Genomic DNA, 21,901 nt, shown 5'->3' on the forward strand with positions numbered 1-21,901 from the left:
ATTGATATTATTATGGTGGGAAGGGCCCATGAAGGCAAAGGTGCCTCGGGCTCACGAAAGCCATCACGCGGCCCTGTTGCAAGGTATCCATTCTGTCCTGGAAAAAAGATGCTACCTACGTGAGCTCGGGTCACAGGAGACATGGGGAAAGCTGAAGACGAGAGAAGTTGTTTCCTCGATCAGATGTACGCTGAAACTGCAATAAGACTTCAGAGATTGGGCCCATACCTGGCTTGGCAGGTTTTATGCAATACATTCTCTTGGGTTTCCTCTGATGTCAACAGGACTGTTAAACCGTAGTGTTTGATCAAAGAGGCTTTAAACCAAAAGGAAGAGAGCAGGTTTTCTTTATTCAGCTGGTCCTTTTTTGGTAGAAGGTAAGCCAGTTCCTCCACATTCTTCTTCTTCTTTGCTTGCCTCTTCTCACAGGGGAACAAAAGTTATGCACAACAGGGAAGGAGTTGTAACTTGTAACATTAGACATTCCTCCTGGCAGGTTGAGAGCCGAGCGAGGGAGGCTTTTCTGAGCCCCAGCTGAGTGAATAAGGGCAACACCATAATGCTGGAAACGGCCGCCTGAGAACCAGCAACATCACTGCTGAAACATATGAGCCAAATTTAGGTCAAAATAGGCCGTCTTCAGTGTGTTATTATCCTTCATTTCCCAGAACTGTAATAGAATGAAATGCGCCTTTGGCTCTCGGTTGAATAAGATTAGCCATAATTGATTAAAATTCAGCTTCCCGAGTTAACACTGGCCCTTAATGACTGAGCAAATAAAACTTTAACCTATTGATCAAAGCTTCCTGTCCTAGTTACTGGGTGCCCGGTCGATAGACCGCTGTTCTGGCTCAGGGACTGTTAGAACGTGAAGCTATGAGAATGTTTTCAGCGTTTGTGTGTCCTACATTGTCCTGCCTTTGGTCCCCAGGAGCTCAGAACAGTGTACAATTCTCCCTCTCTCCATTTTGATCCTCCCAACAACCCTGTGAGGCACAGGGCTTTTTTTTGTAGCAGGAAGTCATTTGCGTATTAGGCCACACACCCCTGATGTAGCCAATCCTCCTGGAGTTTACAGTAGGCCTTGTACTAAGAGCCCTGTAAACTCTTGGAGGATTGGCTACATCAAGGGGTGTGTGGTCTACTATGCAAAGGAGTTCCTGCTACAAAAAAAGCCTTGTTGAGGTATATTAAGCTGAGAGGGTGAATGGCTCAAGGTTATTGAATTTCCCAGCCAAGTGGAGATTTGAACTCAAGTTTCTGCTCAGGGATGCTAACCCTCAGGGCATTTTTTTTGTGTAGCAGGAACTCCTTTGCATATTAGGTCACATCCCAGATGTAACCTATTCTTTTGGAGCTTACAGCAGGCCCTGTACTAAGAGCCCTGTAAGCTCTTGGAGGATTGGCTACATCATTGGGGTGTGGCCTAATATGCAAAGGAGTTCCTGCTACAAAAAAACCCCTGCTAACCCTGAGACCTCATTGGCCCAAAGTATGTATGCTCCTAATCATACATATATTGCCCTCTCAATATAAATGGGTCTTAAATGTTCTCACGCATGAGGCTTAAAGTGGCTGTTGCTCACACCACTTGACAATGCAAGTGCAGATCCTACTTTCACTGGAAGGCTCATGTGCATTACAAATGATGGCCTTTCTGCATCGTCAATAACCAGATTTTACTTTGTGGAGCAAGAGAGGCTTGTTAAGTTGCGTAAGTGAAAACGCCCTTCTATGCTAGTTATAAACTGTATCCGGAGGAGACTGAGGAGTCAAAATGGCCCTGGAGCCAGACAAACTGAGCTAGGCTTGTCAGTCCCCAGGTCCCAGCAGGGGATCCCCCGGTTTCAGGGGCACCTCTCTGCCACAGACCAGCTGGCCTGGGGGAGAACCCCTCCCCTAAACAGGGATCTTTCCATATGACATCCTAGGCTCGATAACATCACCTGGAAGTGACATAATCGTGTCAGGGACATCACATGGGGAACACTCTGGTCTTTGGGCAAACTCTATGGTTTCAGCCTGGTTTAACCATAGAGTTTGCCCAAAACCCAGAGCATCCCCTATGCGACATCCTTGCCCCCCTCCGGAATGCCCCCCTCCAATACCCCCTGGATGGCAACCCTAAACAGAGTGGCCCCTGCTGAGCTACAAGCTGGCGCTACAGGGCTTCTCAGCTCAGAGGGGCTGACAGTGGGGCTGAAATTGCCTCTGTGTGGTCCATCCAAGGAACTATCTTTTAAAACCCCAGAGGTTGTAATGAAGAAGATGTAAGGGTGGGCTGCACTTGCCCGATGAAATCTGCAGGACTTTAAAGGGCAGAATTGTGCCCAATGTGTTAAATTAAACCCAAGCTTGAAGCGCCTTGCTGAATCATACTTCAAAGAAGGGACATGCCTCTGTGCACGCCCATATCTTTCTTGGCAATGTTTGTTTCTTATTCGCTTTGCTAATATTCCTTCCTGAACCCAGATTATTCTCTGCAGAACAAGATGGTACAAGTTTATGAGAAACTCCACCCTGTTAATGAAAATAAGAGAGGGAAATGCTGGCTTCCCAGGTGTGTGGTGAAACATCATCCTGAGGAAACATTGCAGGGATGGCAGGCGGTAGGTGTGGCTGGATGAGCCCAGAATTAGGCAGGCGACACAGAGCTAGCCATGGAGATTTTCAGATAAGGGGAGAGATGGCTTCACTGCAGCCTGCAGTTTTCATATCCCACACACCAACTGCATGTCAACATGCAGCAGTATTCCCTTTTGCTGTTGATGTTGACCGTCTCTTCGGTTTGGATCCAGCCAACTTGTTCATCGAATCTCACCCACTTCCTCTGCTCTGGGGTGGACTGGCCATTATGGTCACCAAGATTTTTCCCAATGGGATAATAGCCAGGGTGGGGGTGCCTCCCTTCACCACCAACACCAACACCCAGTGGCAAAAAGGGTGCCACCTGTCAAAATCATGTGCAGCAAGGGTGTTGTATAGCACAGCTGAGTCATGGTAGACAGAAGTTGTGGAGGCAACCAAGGAGAATACCACAGCATCCCTTTTTTTCTGCCTCTCTCTGTAATAGGGGGCAGGGCTGTTTTCCAGGGTCATTCTAGCTTCCCAGTCTGCCCCATTTTAGCCTCCTTACTATAAGGCAGGAAGATGTGGAATTGTATAGATTTGGAATATTATGGTATAGTGCAGGTGTGTCAAACTCATTTTGTTATGAGGGACGAATCTGACATAAATGAGACCTTGTTGGGCCGGGCCGGGCCATGTCAGGCCGGGCCAGGCCATATGTGTACCTATTGAAGATTAGGTAGCAGAGATATAAACTTTATAAAGGACACAAGCAAACACAATTAAAGATTTTTTTTTAAAAAAAAAAACTTCAAACATGCTTGAAACTTTAGCACTCGTTGGTCTTAAAGGTGCTTTCTTTGTATTTCTCCCAGTGGATCCAGGCAACTGGGCAAAAGAAGCTCTGACTCTTTCCTTCTTTCCCCAGGGGACCAGGAGGGAGAGGAGCCTCAGCCAATAGAAGGAAGAGAGACTTGACTCAGTAGCTCTGCTGTGCAATTGAGAGAACCTGGCAAAGCAAGCTCTGCCTCCCCCCCCCCTTCCTCCCCAAGGGGGAAAACAGAGATTTTGCTCTGTAGCTCCTGTGCAACTGAACAAGCCTGGCAAAGCAAGCTGTAATGCAGAAGGAAGCAAAAGAGAGGGAGAAAGAAGCAGATGACAGCCAGTTGCTCAGGGGCCTAATAGGAGCCCTCCAGGGGCCTTATTCAGCCCCCCCGGCCGCATGTTTGATACCCCTGGTAGATACAACCTGGAGAAAGATGTCCTTCAATTATCTTGGCTTCAAGTTATTTAGGGCCTTAAAGGTTAAAGAAGAAGAAGAAGAATTGCAGATTTATACCCTGCCCTTCTCCCTGAACCAGAGACTCAGAATGACTTACAATCTCCTATATCTTCTCCCCCCACAACAGACACCCTGTGAGTTGGGTGGGGCTAATAGGGCTCTCACAGCAGCTGCCCTTTCTAGGACAACTCCTGTGAGAACTATGGCTGACCCAAGGCCATTCCAGCAGGTGCAAGTGGAAGAGTGGGGAATCAAACCCAGTTCTCCCAGATAAGAGTCTGCTTGCTTAACCGCTACACCAAACTGGCCAGAACTTAGATAAAGCCAGAACTTAGAGCAGAGTGTGAAACAAACAAGAAGCCAATGAAAGTAGATCAGGACAGGAGTAACCCATTCCCAATGGTGAGGCCAGCTGGCTGTGACCTCAGGTAGTGAACGAAGGGTGTAATCTTATGTACACTTGTTTGGAGGGTAAACCCTATTGAACTCAGACTCACTCTGAGCAAACATGCAGGAGGAGTCAGGGCACACATGAAACTGCCTTATACTGAATGCAGTCATTCAGTCTATTGTCAGTGTAAGGCTGCCAGCTCTGGGTTGGGAAATTCATAGAATCATAGAGTTGGAAGGGACCTCCAGGGTCATCTAGTCCAACCTCCTGCACAATGCAGGAAACTCACGAACACCTCCCCCTAAATTCACAGGATCTTCATTGCTGTCATCTAGCCTCTGTTGAAAAACCTCCAAGGAAGGAGAGCCCACCACCTCCCGAGGAAGCCTGTTCCACTGAGGAACCGCTCTAACGGTCAGGTTGTTCTTCCTAATGTTGAGCCGGAAACTCTTTTGATTTAATTTCAACCCATTGGTTCTGGACCAACCTTCTGGGGCCACAGAAAACAATTCCACCCCAGCCTCTAGATGACAGCCCTTCAAGTACTTGAAGATGGTGATAATATCACCTCTCAGAGGTGACCATATTCCTGGAGATTTGGGGGTGGGGGTGGAGCTTGGGGATGGAATAACACCATAGGGTGCACCCTCCAAAGCAGCCATTTTCTCAGGAGGAATCGATCTCTGGCGCCTAGAGACCTGCTGTGATTCCAGGAGATTTCCAGGCCCCACCTGGGGGTTGGCAACTCTACGTGCACTCTTCTCAGACTGTCAAAAGTCTTTTACATTACCTGCCTGGTCTTTTTAACTGGAGAGGATGGAGACAGAACCTGAGACCTTCTGCAAGCAAAGTAGCCGCTCCCCATAAGTGATTCCAGCTTCTACCAGGCCATGTTTTAATAATTTCTCTCTCCCCCTTTTTTCCTGGTCCTCTGCCCCCACCAAAGGTGCATGCTCTAGTAGAGCTGCGAAACCCCAGGTGGGGACAGGGGATTCCCCAGTTTGGAGGCCCTTCCCCCCACTTCAGGGTCATCAGAAAGCAGGGGAGGGGAGGGAAATGACTGCTGAGCACTCCATTATTCCCTGTGGAGAACAATTCCCATAAGGTATAATGGAAAATTGATCTGTGGGTATCTGGAGCTCTTGGGGGGCGTTTTTTGAGGTAGAGGCACCAAATTTTCAGTATAGCATCTGGTGACGCTCCTCAAAATATCCACCAAGTTTCAAAAAGATTAAACTGGGGGGGGGGGGGGGGTCCAATTCTATGAGCCCCAAAAGAAGGTGCCCCTATCCTTCATTATTCCACATGGAGGGAAGGCATTTATTTATTTGATTTGTATCCTGCTCTCCCTGCCGAAGCAGACTCAGTGTCCCTTTAAATGTGATGGCCAAAACTCCCTTCGGAGTTCAACTGTGCTTGCCCCACCCTTGCTCCTGGCTCCACCCCAAAGTCACCTGGCTCCACCCCCAAAGTCCCCAGATATTTCTTGAGTCAGACTTGGTGACCCTATGCTCTGGGTAGGGAAGTTCCTGGAGATTTTGGGGTGGAGCCAGGGCTGGGGAAGTTTTGTGAAGGGGAGGGCCTTTATCAGAGTACAGTGGCATAGAGTCCCCCCTTCAAAGTAGCCATTTTATCCTGGGGAACTGACATCCGTAGTCCGTAGATCAGTTGGAATGCTGGGAGATCTCCAGGCCCCACTTGGAAGTTGGTATCCTTGGTCCTACCCCCCACCCCCCTCTGCACGCACATGGTGTTGTCCAGGGCTTTTTTTGGGCAGGAACACAGTTCTGGCAGGCTTGATGTCAGAGGGTGTGACCTAATATGTAAACAAATTCCTGCTGGGCTTTTTCTACAAAAAAGCCCTATGTGAAACAATGGTGACACCAGGGTGTGTGGCCTAATATGCAAATGAGTTCCTGCTGAGCTTTTTCTACCAAAAAACCCCTGGTGTTGTCTTTTCAACTAAGCTTGGAAAATAATTGGACTAGGCCTTTGTTTGTTGCTGTTAACCACAAGTTTGAGCTATCCTTTGGGTGAACGCCTCTACAAAAAGAGTGCTAATTTGGCTATTCAGTTCCAGGGAGTACTGAACACCCATCCCAGGAAGCTTGTGATTCAGCAGGTGTCTCCTAAACTAACCTGTCCTTCAAGTCTTTTTATTTCATTTCCTCCCCACCATGGCATGTTCAGTAGCAAAGAGCAGGCCCATAATATCCTCCCCCCCTGTCACAGACACACCCCAGTTGGAATGGGGAGAAGAAAGGAATGAGAGAGCTTGGTTTAGCTGACTGAAAAAAGAACATTCAGCCACACTATTCAATGACGGCATATTATTCATTAAACAATTAGGGATGCTAGCCTCCAGGTGGGATCTGGGGATCCCCTGGGATTATAGCTCATCTCTAGACTATCAAGTAGGGTTGCCAAGTCCAACTCAAGAAATATCTGGGCACTTTGGGAGTGGAGCTGGGAGCAAGGGTGTGACAAGCACAATTGAACTCTGAAGGGAGTTCTGGTCATCACATTTAAAGGGACTGTACACTTTTTAAATGCCTTTCCTCAATTTGGAATAATGAAGGATAGGGGTGCCTTCTTTTGGGGCTCTTAGAATTTGATCCCCTGGTCCAATCGTTTTGAAACTTAGGGGGTCTTTTGAGGAGAGGCATAAAATGCTATGCTGAAAATTTGGTGCCTCTACCTCAAAAAACAGCCCCTCAAGAGCCCCAGTTACCCACAGATCAATTTTGCATTATATCCTATGGGAATCGGTCTCCATTATATCCTATGGGTATTGGGGGTAGACATTCCCCCCCCACACACTTTCTGATGACCCTGAAGTGGGGGGAGGGCCTCCAAATTGGGGAATTCCCTGCCCCCACCTGGGGATTAGCAACTCTATTACAGAGATCAGTTCTCCTGGAGAAAATGGATGCTTTGGAGGGTGGCCTCTATGGCACTGTACCCCACTGAGGTGTCTGTTCTCCACGGGCTCCATCTTCAAATCCCCAGGAGTTTCTCCACCTGGACCTGACAACCTTCCCCTCACCCTGTGTTGGTGGCCAGGTAGGGATACCATTAGGGTAGTCAATCCTCACCTGGGGGCAGGGGATCCCCTGGTTTTGAGGCCCTCTCCCCACTTCAGGGTTATCAAAAAGCTGGGAGAGGAGTTGAATATCGGCTGGGCTCTCTGTTATACCTTATGGAGACTGGTCCCCATAGGGTATAATGGAAAATTAATCTGTGAATGGAATCTCTACTTTCAGTTTTAACTTTACCATAGACTCACTTAGGTGGCCTTTCCTTATGCAACTTAATGCTCTCTCTTAACCAGGGAATTTTTTTTTAAGAAAAAGCCCAGCAGGGATTCATTTGCATATTAGGCCACACCCCCTGGTGTCACCATTGTTCCACATGGGGCTTTTTAATAGAAAAAGCCCAGTGGGAATTCATATGCATATTAGGCCACACCCCCTGACACCAAGCCGGCTGGAACAGTGTTCTGGCTTACTGTATGGAAGATGTGGAATGGTATGATATAGCTTGATTTCGTCAGATCTCAGGAGCTCAGTAGGGTTCATATTTGGATGGGAGACCACCAAGGAAGACTCTGCAGAGGAAGGCAGTGGCAAACCACCTCTGCTTCTCACTTGCCTTCAAAGTCCCTTGCTGGGGTGGTCAGAAATCAGCTGCAACTGGACAGCACTTACTAATATACTGTACAGTGCTGTTGGATGCATTTCAAATAAGCACTTCAGATACCGAAAGTGTCATATCAGTGCTGAGCATCAGGGCTTTTTTTGAGCAGGGATGCACAGGAACGCAGTTCCAGCTGGCTTGGCATCAGGGGTGTGGCTTAATATGCAAATAAGTTCCTGCTGTGCTTTTTCTACAAAAAAAGTCCTGTGTGAAACAATGGTGATGTCAGGGGTGTGTGGCCTAACATGCATATTGATTCCTGCTGGGCTTTTTCTATTAAGAAAGCATTGCTAAGCATTATCATACTAAGAAGTACATTTTAACTCAACTCAATGGGATGTGCTTCCAAGTCAATCTGCTGAGGAACTGACTGTAAGTATTCTGAGGATGGCTGCCTGACCTGGATAGCCCAGGCTAGCCTGATCTCATCTGATCTTGGAAACTAAGCAGGGCTAGTACTTGGATGGGAGACCTGCAACAAATGCCAAGCTTGTGATGCAGAGGCAGGCAATGGCAAACCACCTCTGGACATAGTTTGCCCTGAAACCCCTACAGGGATCACCACACATTGGTTGTGACTGGATGGTGAAAAGAAAAGGGGGGGGGGGTGAGATTTATTACCACCACAGATTACCTCTTTTCCTTGTGACTCTTGGCCTAAATGCATTGGCCAGTGGTTGTCTATACTCAGGGATGTGACTATTTTAAATGAGAATGTGCAGACTGAAGAGAGGAGAGATGAAGGGGGAGTCAATAATGGGGACTAGAAGCTTGAAAGTGACAGAGACTTAATTCAGGGACTTGGCGCAAGTGACAAGGGAAAGGACTTAAGCTGCACCAGTAAAACTTTTATTCATACGCAAGTCACATGGCTTAGGATTGTAGCATACAATTATACTGCTATCATGAAGTCATTACTCTGGACTCTAAAGCTGATCAAACAGAGTGCCCGCATAGGGCGCCCCTGGGCACCTGCAGATGCCTACTTTCTCTTCTTTGGGAATTCACAGACAAAGAACATAGTCAGATGGCATTCCGTATCATTCCACTTGCCCGTGCTAAGCATTTCCACGCAGTCTTCCTGTCCGGTGGCGTCATCGGGCTCCCCTTCCTTCCAGTTGCTGTAGTTCTGCAACGGTGTCCGGTCAGCGTACATAAAGTGCCCTTCCCGGTCCAGGTCATTCACTCCAATGAAGACTCGGAAAAGGCCGCTCTTGGAGATGTAATCGGAGATGACTGCGTTGGCGGCCTCATCCTTCGGCATCGCCAGGATCCCATCTCGGATCCTGCAGTGCGTAACAGCCTCTCTGTAGCTCTTCTCCTCTTGCACGATGTAGTAATATTTCTCTTCCGTTTCCCTGATTCCTGCCAACACTTGGGAAAGAGATATGAGAAGCATTCTAAAATGTCAACAAATAGCCTTTCTGAGAAGTTCACTGTTGTGGTAGAGCATGGGGGAAGAGACAGCCTCACATTTATTTGTGAATGACAGCTATCAGCAGGGCTTTTTTGTAGCAGGAACTCCTTTGCCTATTAGGCCACACCCCCTGATGTAGCCAATCCTCCAAGAGCTTACAGGGCTCTCAGTACAGGGCCTACTGCAAGCTCTGGGAGGATTGGCTACATCAGGGTGTGTATGGCCTAATATGCAAAGGAGTTCCTGCTACAAAAATAGTCCTGAGTGTTTGCCCTCTTCACGCTTACAGCTGATGCATTTTTCTTCCCAGTTTATAACCACCTTTTTTTTAAACAGTGCCCAGAAATGAACAGACCACATCAGACTTAGCCCTGACATTGCTCTGAAGATGACAGCATCATTACTTCCCAAGCATTGGGACTCTGATCCTCAGAAAGCAGATGCAGTGAAATTGCATTATAGTACATGTTGTGGCAGAAGACAAGGACACTAGCAACGAAAGGCAATTTAGAAAACAGGACGCATTAACGTACCATTTTTAACAAATTTCATGGATGACTTGAGTCGAGCGACAGTAATATCCAGTTGTCCGACAACCTTGCGATATCTCCCACAATCGCAGACGGCACCTAACTCGATATGGGTAAAATGCAGATTGACTTCTGTGGTGCATAAAATGTACAAAGCTGCTTAAAGTGAAGCTAAAATATAGCATATAAAGAAGGACTGATTGAGATAATAATGTTTGTTAAGAGGTTCCTGGAATAATTGCTGCCATCTTTTGTTTACAATGCTTAAAAAGGCGTTGGACAAATTAAACTAATACTGAAAGAGGCCCATATTCAAAGAGACTCAGTGGAGCTAAGAAATGGGCAAGGTATTGTTTGCATTAAATGTTCTTTGGCTTCCTACATTCCAAAAGGTTCCAGGCTAATAACTGCAGAAGAAGAAGTGAGGTGACATGGTTTCGCCCAGGGGTGGCTAAACTTGCTTAATGTAAGAGCCACATAGAATTAATGTCAGATGTTTGACAGCCACAAGAAAGGAAGGAAAGAAGGAAGGAAGGAAAACAAGTAGATGAGGGAATAGGGAGAGAGAGGTGGTAAGAAAGCAACTTTATTATTTATTACATTAAGCTTATATCCCGCCTTCTCCACAAGCGGACTCAGGGCGGCTCACAACATTACATTACTACCATTAAAACCAATAAACATATAAAACATATCAAAGATTTCAGGTTTTCACGGCTGGTAACATCATTAGGGTTTGTAGAATCTTTCGGGCTCAAGTGCCGTGTTCTACTGGAGAAAGTAGTAAAAAACCTTTCTCCAGTAGAACACAGCACTTGAGCCCGAAAGATTCTACAAACCCTAATATAAAACATAATTACATATTTAAATTATTTAAAACCATTTCATGGTGCTGTATTAATACAGTACAATATAGGCGGTTCTGAAAATTCGGTGGTGACCACCAGTACTCTACTTGGTGCTCTATATGATGTCCAGTGGCAGCTCTCTCTCAGATATCGAAGGCCTGTCAGAACAATTCGGTCTTACAGGCCCTGCAGAACGTAGGCAGATCCCACAGGGCCCTTATGGTCTCCGGGAGAGTATTCCAGAGTTCTGGCACTGCCACCGAGAAAGCCCTGGTTCGTGCCATACGCAACCTGGCTTCTTTTGGTCCTGGGATGCACAGTAGATTTTTCGTCCCTGAACGCAGTGCTCTCTGGGGAATATACGGAGAAAGGTGGTCCCACAGATAGACAGGTCCCTGACCATAAAAGGCTTTAAAGGTCAGTACCAACTCCTTGAAACAAACTCGGAACACAACAGGAAGCCAGTGCAGCTCTTTAAGTGCATTCTCCAAGCCAATGATTTGGAGAAGTGATTTAAAGAGAGAAATGCCTTCTCCAAGCTGGTTGATGGAGTGGTCAGGGCTTTGAGAGCCACACAATATGTGTGGAAGTGCCACATGTGGCTTATGAGATCTCAGAAGCTAAGGAGGGTTCATACTTGGATGGGGGAAACCCAAGGAAGGCAATGGCAAAACACCTCCGATTCTTGCTCGCCACGAAAGCCCTTTGCTGGGGTGGCTGCAAGTCAGTTGTATCTTGATGGCATTTATGTACATCACCAAGCAGAAGAACTATTTCAATCACTGTCACCCAGCCAGTGTCTTGTCTATTTTGGATCTCAGTACATTGCTATTAAAAGCGCTCACAGTGAACACAGAGTGCTTATTGCAAATTTGCTATGGGCTGATACACCCAACTGGGGCGCTGGTAGTGAGCTTCAGATGGAGCAGACAGGAGCTTGCCATTTACAGTCATGTGACCTGGCGCTGCATTCTGTTTGGCTCTGGCAAAACCCCCATCATGTATTGCGGATCTCTTGTAAATTCCCCTGTTGAAGGAAGGGATTAGACGCGCAAAATCCTTTGTTTGCTTAGTATTTACTCCTCTTTAGTGAGACTGTAAATATGTATTTTATAATGATTAAGACCCTTTAGACAACCCATTAAAACATGACTTATTTTTAAGCTCAGTACTTTTAGGAAAACAGAAATAGAATTTAAGCCCGGAATCTTTTTTTTTTTTTTTAATATCACTATTCAATTAGGCTAACAGTTGGTTTCCTGGAAATCTGAAATGTTGCCGAGTTACTATTACCAGGGCTTTTTCTTTTTGTAGCAGGAACTGCTTTGCATATTCAGCCACACACCCCTGATGTAGCCAATCCTCCAAAAGCTTACAGTAGGCCCTGTACTAAGAGCCCTGCAAGCTCCAGGAGGACTGGCTACATCAAGGGGGGTGGGGGGGGGGAGGTGGTGTAGTCTAATATGCAAAGGAGTTCCTGCTACAAAAAAAAGTCCTATTAGAATTATACAGTTAAATTTGAGGCTGATTGCACCTTAGAGACGAACAAGATTTTCAGGGCGTAAGCTATCGAAAGTCAAAGCGTTGACTCTCAAAATCTTATATCCTGAAAATCTTGGCCTTTGAGGTGTTACTGGAGTCAACTCTAACTACTCTACTACCGACCAAAATGGCTGTCCTCTGAAACTATTAGAGCTATGCCTCAGTATAAGGCAGTTTCATATGTTTACATCCTTGATTTTGTTTGTATTCCATATGTGATATATGTACACATTTTAATGCGATTCTGTGCCAGAGGACACACACACACAGGAACTGGGGAACCCTTAGGAACATAAGAAGATCTCTGCTGGATCAGGCCAATTGTCCTGTTCCAGCATCCTGTTTCATCCAGTGGCCAACCAGTTCCTCTGGAGGGCCAACAACGGGGCATGGAGGCCAAGACCTTCCCCTGATAAGAACATAAGAGGAGCCCTGCTGGATCAGACCAGTGGTCCTTCTATTACAGCATCGTGCCTTACACAGCAGCCAGCCAGTTTGTCTGGAGGGCCAAGAACAGGGCATAGAGCAGAAGTGGCCAAACTTGCTTAACATAAGAGCCACATAGAATGAACATCAGATCTTTGAGAGCTGCAAGACATGAACGTCAGATGGAAGGAAGGAAGGAAGGAAGGAAGGAGAAGGAAGGAAGGAAGGAAGGAAGGAAGGAAGGAAGGAAGGAAGGAAGGAAGGAAGGAAAGCAAATAGATGAGAGAGGGAGAGAGAGGTGGTAAGAAAGCAATTTTAATTTTAAATGCATTCTCCAAGCTGCTGGCTGGCTTGGCTTAGGGAAGTGATTTAAAGAGAAAAATGCCTTCTCTAAGTTGGCCAGCAGGGTGGTGGGGGTTTCAGGAGTCACCCAATATGTGTGAAAGAGCCACATGTGGCTCCCAAGCCACTGTTTGGCCACCCCTGGCATAGAGCCTGAGGCCTTCCCCTGATGTTACCTCGAGGCTCTGGGATTCAGAGGCTTAGTGCCTCTGAATGTGGAGGTTCCCTCAGCCACCATGGTAGTAGCCACTAATACACTTAACTGCTAGATGGGCCCAGTGATGCACAGTGGTTAGAGTATCAGGCGAGGCTTGCCTGTTGTGAGAATACAATCGAGAGGGGAAAGAATCACACTGAACTTCTTGGGGAAAAGACAAAAATGTCCACTTTACATTATATTAAGTTCCAGGAAAGTTTTTTTGAATTCCCTTTTTTGTACATGGCATGGCCTTCCTGACAGAGTTGATCCAGCAGTTACTTTCTGGTTATAACCCTCTTATAACCTCTAATGTCGCCTGTTTCCTTCAGCTTGCAATTTGAACTAGGGAAGCTATTAACTGATGTATTTTGTTTATTTCACTGCATTTTTAAACTTTTAACTTTTAATGTACCTTTGACATACCTATAATGGTGTCTGTCTGATAAAAATGCATTTAAAGTTAAAGTTGCTTTCTTTCCCCCTCTCCCCTCTTCCATCTATTTTCCTTCCTTCCTTCCTTCCTTCCTTCCTTCCTTCCTTCCTTCCTTCCTTCCTTCCTTCCTTCCTTCCTTCCTTCCTTCCTTCCTTCCTTCCTTCCTTCCTTCCCTCCCTCCCTCCCTCCTTCCTTCCTTCCTTCCTTCCTTCCTTCCTTCCTTCCTTCCTTCCTTCCTTCCTTCCTTCCTTCCTTCCTTCCTTCCTTCCTTCCTTCCTTCCTTTTCTCAAACATCTATTTATCCTATGTGGCTCTTATGTTAAACAAGTTTGGCCACCCCTGCTCTATGTCATTAAACCTCACTGAGGTCCTCCTCCTTAAACCCTGCTCTCTTCAGGCTTCCCCTCCAAATCTGCAGGAACCTCCCAACCTGGAACTGGCCACCTGCAACCCTATTTGGGGCAGAAGCGCAGAAGTCCAGTCCTGCTGAGCATAGTGCGACTTACTAGGAAGTACTGGTAAATACATACAAAATCAGCTTGCATCATGTGAAGATGGTGGCTGGGCCAAGAGACCAGTTTGTTGACTGCTCGTTCTATGCTTTGCATCCGAAGTAGATAGGGTTGCCGAGTCCAATTCAAGAAATATCTGGGGACTTTGGGGGTGGAGCCAGGAGACTTTGTGGGTGGAGCCAGAAGCAAGGCTGTGACAAGCAAAGTTGAACTCCAAAGGGAGTTCTGGCCATCACATTTAGAGGGACCACACACCTTTTAAATGCCTTCCCTCCATTGGAAATAATGAAGGATAGGGGCACTTTCTTTTGGGGCTCATAGAATTGGACCCCCTGGCCCAATCCTTTTGAAACCTGGGGGATATTTTGAGGAGAGGCACCAGATGCTATGCTGAAAATTTGGTCCCTCTACCACAAAATACAGCCTTCCCAGAGCCCCAGATACCTGTGAATCAATTCTCCATTATATCCTATGGGAATTGGTCTTCATAGGGAATAGTGGAGTGCCCAGGAGACATTTCCCTCCCCCCACTTTCTGATGACCCTAAAGCGGGGGGAGGGCCTCCAAACCGGAGGATACCTGCCCCCACCTTGGGATTGGCAACCCTAGAAGTAGACATTCCCCTCTAAAGTGGTTCACCCCCCCCCCTTTCCTATAAGAGTCGGCTGTCCAGAGCACCTCAGTTGCCCGAACATCAGAGAAGCTGGCCTCAGCTAAGAGCGCAAATGACCGAGGAGGTATCAATGAAATGTACCTGCTTTGCCCTTTACTCCAGAAGTGCCAGAAAAACCCTTCAGTCCTTTGTCACCTGAAAGAAGAAGAATGCTTTTTCAAATATCAGCAGGTGCACACAGACAAGAATAGGAGTTCTCCTCAGGGTGATGTTCATTCCTCTGGGGATGCGGGCCTCCAGGTGGGAGCTGAGGATCCCCGGGAATTATAGCTTCTTTCTAGATTAGAGAAAGCAGTTCCCCTGGAGAAAATGCCACAAAATGGCCACATCTGGCATTGTACTCCACTGATGTCTCTGCCGTTCCCCAGGCTCCACCCCCAACTCTCTAGGAGTTTCCTAACCTGGAGTTGGCAACTCTTCACCCCCCCCCCCCGCCCCCAATCCCTTGCTGGTGGCCAGAGGGGACTTGACAGCCAGAGTTCCTTCATTGAGAGAGGCTGAAGGCTGCGTGGGGAGAAGTGCCAAATTAAACACTCGGGTTTCCATTCAGGTACCTGCTTTAATAGCTTACCCATTAAAAGTTCAGAGTCTTGGTGGCCAAAAGGAGCCTGGAACTCCCTGGAACTAAGTAGGATCAGCCCTGGTTAGTCTTTGGCTGGGAGACCACCAAGAAATTCCAGAGTTGCTATGCAGAGGCAGGCAATGGGAAACCACCTCTGAACGTCTCTTGCGTTGAAAACCCCTGTGAGAAGGCATCATAAGCCGGCTGTGACCTGATGGCACTTTGCACTACCAGCCCTGTTCCTTTGTTTTAAATGTGTAAAGGTAAAGGTAGTCCCCTGTGCGAGCACCAGTCGTTTTCGACTCTGGAGTGATGATGCTTTCACAACGTTTTCACAGCAGACTTTTTACGGGGTGGTTTGCCATTGCCTTCCCCAGTCATCTACACTTTCCCCCCCAGCAAACTGGGTACTCATTTTACCAACCTCAGAAGGATGGAAGGCTGAGTCAACCTGGAGCCGGCTACCTGAAAACTCAGCTTCTGCCGGGGATCGAACTCAGGTCGTGAGCAGAGCTTAGGACTGCAGTACTGCAGCTTTACCACTCTGCACCACGGGGCTCTTTTAAAAATGTAGAGAGGTGCTAAATTATGTTAGCATGTTTCTATCTTGCTGAATGTAATTCTGTGCTCTTCTTTAGTACTCTGCAGGGCTTGTTTTGTAGGAAAATGGGTGGCAGAGCTCATTAGCATAACTCATTAGCATATGCCCCCCCCCCCCCCAGCCATAAGCAACCCAATGCAAGAAAGGAGAGTCCTGGGTGAGTGAGGCTTGCTTGGGCTGGCCAGAGATGAAACCAACTCAAGCAGGCATTGCTCACTTGGGGCTCTCCTGGGCTGCCCCCTCTCCAGTAAAAAGGCCAGCAAGCTACCCACCGCCCAAAAACACATAAGAAGTGGAGAAAGGGTGGCGTGGGTTTCTCCAGGGGTTAATGAGGGCTGCTGGGGGTGTGGCAAAGCTCCTGGTGGCTGGCTGCCCGCTCTGCTAATCCAGGGATTGTTATGCAGCTGCATCTACTATTCAATGGACAGGGTAGGTGGGGAGGAAGAGGGGGAACTCTCAGAAAGGTTCAGGAGCTGCGCTTCTGTGAGCTCCCATAAATCTGAGGCCTGGTATATGCTGAGCTGTTTTTACAGTGTCTTTCATCATTCCACTTATGGTTGTTTCTGGTTTAAGTCATCTCATGATATTGTTGTTAAAATATTTATTTGCTTGCCTGCTTGTTTGTTTTACTTAATTTGGACCCTGTGCTTCTCTGCAGCATACCTTGTTTCTCTTCTCCTCCATTTTGTCTTGTAAGGTGTCCTGTGAGGTGGGTTAGGCTGAGAGAGCGTGACTGGCCCAAGGTCACCCAGTGAACTTCCATGGCACAAGTGGGGATTCAAACCTGGGTCTCCCAGATGCTAGTCTGACACTCTTAACCATTACACCACACTGAAAATAATAAGCAAAGCTTTTTTTGCAGAAAAAGCCCAGCAGGAACTCATTTGCATATTAGGTGAGGGACGGTGGCTCAGTGGTAGAGCATCTGCTTGGGAAGCAGAAGGTCCCAGGTTCAATCCCTGGCATCTCCAAAAAAAGGGTCCAGGCAAATAGGTGTGAAAAACCTCAGCTTGAGATCCTGGAGAGCCGCGGCCAGTCTGAGAAGACAATACTGACTTTGATGGACCAAGGGTCTGATTCAGTATAAGGCAGCTGCATATGTTCATATGTTCATAGGTGACACACCCCTGACACCAACCCATCAGGAACTGTGTTCCTGTGCATTCCTGCTCAAAAACCCCCTGATACTAAGTAAATGTAAGTTTCATTCTGTAGTACTGTGAATACTTCTTTGTTTCCATCTAGTGGCCAAAAGCTATATTAGTGTTACAAAGCAGATAGAACTGAAACAAAGTTTGAATCCAGTGGCACCTTTAAGACTGATAAAGTTTAATTCTGGGCATTGGCTTTCGTGTCCATTCTGAAGAAGTGTGCCCATGCACAAAAGCTTATATCCAGAATTAGACTTTGTTGGTCTTAAGGGTGCCGCTCGTCTCCAACTTTGTTCTGTTGCTTCAGACCAACATGGCTACCCGTACCCACCTGAAAACAGAACTGAGACCAGGGATGGAATTCTAGCAAGAGCTCCTTTGCATATTAGGCCACACACCCCTGATATAGCCAATCCCCCAGGAGCTTACAAGGCTCTTTTTTGTAAGCTCTTGGAAGATTGGATACATCAGGGGTGTTTGGCCTAATATGCAAAGGAGCTCCTGCTAGAATTCCACCCCTGACTGAGACCTTTTGCAGATGTCATGTTGAAGCTTCTAGAAACTCAGGATTTTTTTTTTAAACTGTAGTTTATCTTGGATCCCTTCCGTATCTTCTACGTTAAAATCATTATTTTCTGCTTTCTGTTTCACATGGACAGTGGATACACCTCAGATTAAAGTGTATGCAAAATATTCATTTAAAATCACAATACTTTTGGCAGATCGATGGGTAGCTGGCTGCATTCGTCCGTCTGTAGCAGTAGAAAAGAGCAAGAGTCCAAAGCTCATCCCCTGCCACAAATTTTGTTAGTCTTTAAGGCGATGCTGGAACGTTGCTCTTTTTGAATACTTTTGCAGTGGAAATAACAAGCATTCGTTTTGGGCAGTATAATATAGTGGGTTTAACACAAGGAAGAAGCAAGGTGGTGGCGATCATCGCTCTTTTTTAAATATAGCATAGTATAGGGCTGCACTCTAAGGCTGGAGAACTGGGCCAATGGGGCCAACTATATACACCTCAGGGTTCCTGTGCAAGCACATTATTGGATCATTCAAACCAGCAGGGGGCTCGTGATTGGAGCAGGGCAGCAGGGATTTGGATCCTACTGCCCATTGTTCCCAAGCTCAGTCCTTATGGCTCCAATGAGCCAGGCAGGAACACCCATAGTAGTCTTCACTTTGGTCCTCATACACAATAGGCAGCATCAACAGCAGATATTCCACATTTAGTTCTGTGCTTTATGACACATTCAAAAGGCACCTGGTGTGACTAAGGATAAAAGAAAACATACCTTTTCTGCCAATTGGTCCAATTTTACCCATTGGTCCCTGGTCACCAGTATCTCCAGCTACTCCTTTGCTTCCTGGAAAGCCAACACAGAGGAGAATGCATGTTTTGTTCGTTCCCAGAAAACCATTTAACTATATCAGTTCCTTTCTTAGGCTTTTTAATCTGTGATTTGTCCAAACACCCAATGCTGTACTATCTTGTCTCAAGGGGAAAAAATGAACACAGCCAAGATTCAATAACCAAAGATGCCACATCATAGTATTTGGGGGTGAGAGGACAGATAGTGATAGCTATGGGCAAATTATATGGGAACCTGCTTGAAAGATCATTTGCTCCCATCTGTGCCTGCCTAGCAACAAATCATCTATCCAAACCCTTCCGTATGCGCTCAGGCTGCCAATTCTGGGTTGGGAAATCCCTGGAGATTAGGGGATGGGGCCAGGGGAGGGTGTGGTTTCAGGAGAGGGGTCTCAGCAGGTATAATGCCTTCGAGTCGAGACTCCAGTGCAGCTATTTGCTCCAGGGGAACTGAGCTCTGTAGTCTGGGTATCATTTTTAATCCTAGGAGATTATCTAAATAATCCTAGAACCCACATGGAGGGTCACATGATCACATGAAGTTGCCTTATACTGAATCAGACCCTCAGCCCATGGAGATCAGTATTGTCTACTCAGACTGGCAGCAGCTCTCCAGGGGCTCGGGCAGAGGTCTTTCACATCACCTCCTCCCTGCTCATTTTGACTGGAAATAGGGTTGTCAGTCTCCAGGCAGGGCCTGGAGATCTCCCAATTTTATAAGTGATCTCCAGCTGGGAGAGATCAGCTCCCCTGGAGAAAATGGCTGCTTTGAAGGGTGGACTCTATGGCATTGTACCATGCTGAGGCTCCTCTCATCCCCAAACCCTGCCCTCTCCTGACTCTACCCCCAAAGTCTCCAGGTATTTTCCAACACAGACCTGGCAACCCTAACTGGAAATGCTGGGGACTGAACCTGGGAACTTCTGCATGCCAAGCAGAGGCTTCCTCTGAGCCACAGCCCTTCCTTAGTATCTGCCTCACTTTCTGGGGGCCTTTTTTGTGGTAGCTTCTGGTTTGTAGAATGATCTCCCTTCTCTCATTCATCTGGCTCCCAGTCTTTCCCTGGGTTAATTTTTTTTTTGCCTTTGATCAATTATCTTGGTTTATTTGGTCACATGTGACTTCTCCATCTTCTGTCTTTGTTTTGGGGGCAGTACCTTCTTTACAGCATTCACTTTGTTTTTCTTGTTGCATTGGTTTTGACAGGCTATTATGCTTTTTTAGCTAATCACGTTTTATCCTTGGTTTCAAATCTATTATAGGATTATATTCTGAAGGTCGATTTTTGCACTTTATTGTTCCCTGGCCTGAGAACTTTGTTGGGATGTAGGGTTGGCAGAGTGCCCAAGCCTTTCACACAACAGTGTATGTGTGTGTGTGCGCAACCAAGAAACAAAAGTTTCACAGAGCCTCTTTATATTTGAAAACTAACAATACTTTATTATATCAGGAACTCCATTTCTAGACAGGATAGTGGAGAAACAGATTCTCTAGTTTAACTAGCTAGAAGGATTGAGATACGGGGAAGAAGAAGAAGAAGAAGAAGAAGAAGAAGAAGAAGAAGAAGAAGAAGAAGAAGAAGAAGAAGAAGAAGAAGAAGAAGAAGAAGAAGAAGAAATTGGATTTATCTCATCCTATACCCTGAATCTCAGAGTGGTCACAATCTCCTATACCTTCCCCCTCCCCCAGCAGACACCCTGTGAGGTAGGTAGGGCTGAGAGAGCTTTTACAACAGCTGCCCTTTCAAGGACAACTCCTGAAAGAGCCATGGCTGCCTCAAGGCTATTCCAGCAGCTGCAAGCGGAGAAGTGGGGAATCAAACCTGGTTCTCCCAGATAAGAGTCCACACACTTAACCACTACACCAATCCTGTTCTCATATTGCCAAGATGGAGAAACATGGCACTGTGTGGTGAGAGTGAGGGGGAAGCCAGTAGGAAGAAAACTTTCCCTGAGGATAGCAATCTACACTTAAAAAGGATAGCATCAGAGAGAAGAAGAAGAAGAGACTGGGTTTACACCCCACTCTTCACTACCAAAAGGAGTCTCAGAGTGGCTTACAATCTCCTTCCCTTCCTCTCCCCACACCAGACAATCTGTAAGCTAGGTGGGGCTGAGAGAGCTCTGAGAGACACTGCCCTTGAGCAGAACAGCAGTAGAAATGGAAGGATAATCTGTCCTGTCTATCTGCCTAACTGACTCTCTTATAGCCTTCCGGGTTTGCTCCCCCACTCCTCCATTTGCAGCTGCTGGAATGGCCTTGAGTCAGCCATAGCTCTCACAAAGCTTTCCTTGAAAGAGCAGCTTCTGTCAGAGCTCTTTCAGCCCCACCTACCTTTTTTTTGGGGGGGGGAGAAGGTAAAGGAGATTGTGATCGCTCTGAAACTCTGAGATTCAGAATACAGGGTGGGATATAAATCCAATTTTTTCTTCTTCTTCCTCTGTAGTCTGAGGCCAGAGACAGTGCAAAGTTCTTCTGTTCCAACAAACCTGACAGCTGAAAGGCGAGAGGTAGCATCCCCCTCCATCAACGAACAAGGAAATAACCCCTTGCAGAGTTTTTAAGATGAAACTGAATGTGATTACTTGAAGGCAGGGAGAGTGGTTCGGAAAAACCTATATTGTTACCATGCTGCAATACAGAGAACAGTTCTGCTGGAGATAATGGCTGCTTTTGGAGGGTAGACTATGTGGCAGTATACCCTGCAGAAGTCCCACCTATCCACCAACGCCATCCTTCCCACGCTCTATCCCCAAATATCCAGGAATTTTCCACCCTGGAGCTGGCACCCATGCCTGCCAGTCACGTTTTACTCTGTGTGCACGCAGTATAATAAGGAAACATGACTGCTAGGCTTGACGTGCAACAGAGAATGCTCTGCTAACGGCAGATGGCTCTCCAGGCTGATCAGAACTTGAGTTGGTCCAAGGAAGTCTACTTGGCTATTGCTGAGTAGGCTTAGCATTTCCCCCCTATCTGGGAAGTCATTTATTTAATAGAGGTTGGTGTTGGGAGGGAAGAACTTGCTGCTGTCCTAGCCTCAGCCTCCAGAAGAGATCAACAAAAGAGTTTGACAGATAGGCAAGCAATTTCTTCCATCCTTCCTGTTTATTGTGGCTGCTGTCCCTTTGATGTGTAGACTGATTCTCTCAGGGAGCAATTTCCTGCCTTCTGGCCTGACACCTCTCTCTCTCTCCTCCCCCCCCCCCTCACACTCACACACCAGGGGTGGAATTCTAGCAGGATCTCCTTTGCATATTAGGCCACATCCCCCTGACGTAGTCAATCCTCCAAGAGCTTACAAAAAAGAGCTTTGTAAACTCTTGGAGGATTGGCTACATCAGGGGGATGTGGCCTAA

The 21,901-nt window shown here is 46.8% G+C and overlaps 1 protein-coding gene across 1 annotated transcript in view; it reads right to left on the reverse strand.

Annotated features, from left to right (window-relative positions):
• Positions 1-8,764: 8,764 nt before the first annotated feature.
• Positions 8,765-21,901, reverse strand: part of COLEC10 (collectin subfamily member 10) — a 30,087-nt gene continuing 16,950 nt past the window's right edge. The window contains exons 3-6 of the mRNA XM_060243278.1: positions 18,466-18,537; positions 14,941-14,994; positions 9,888-9,983; positions 8,765-9,311 (exon numbers count right to left, since the gene is read on the reverse strand). Of these exons, the coding sequence (XP_060099261.1) occupies positions 8,920-9,311; positions 9,888-9,983; positions 14,941-14,994; positions 18,466-18,537 (614 nt within the window). The 3' untranslated portion in view covers positions 8,765-8,919. The remainder of the gene's footprint in view (positions 9,312-9,887; positions 9,984-14,940; positions 14,995-18,465; positions 18,538-21,901) is intronic.

Source organism: Heteronotia binoei, chromosome 7 (genome assembly GCF_032191835.1).
Source record: "Heteronotia binoei isolate CCM8104 ecotype False Entrance Well chromosome 7, APGP_CSIRO_Hbin_v1, whole genome shotgun sequence".
NCBI classification, from domain to species: Eukaryota; Metazoa; Chordata; class Lepidosauria; order Squamata; family Gekkonidae; genus Heteronotia; species Heteronotia binoei.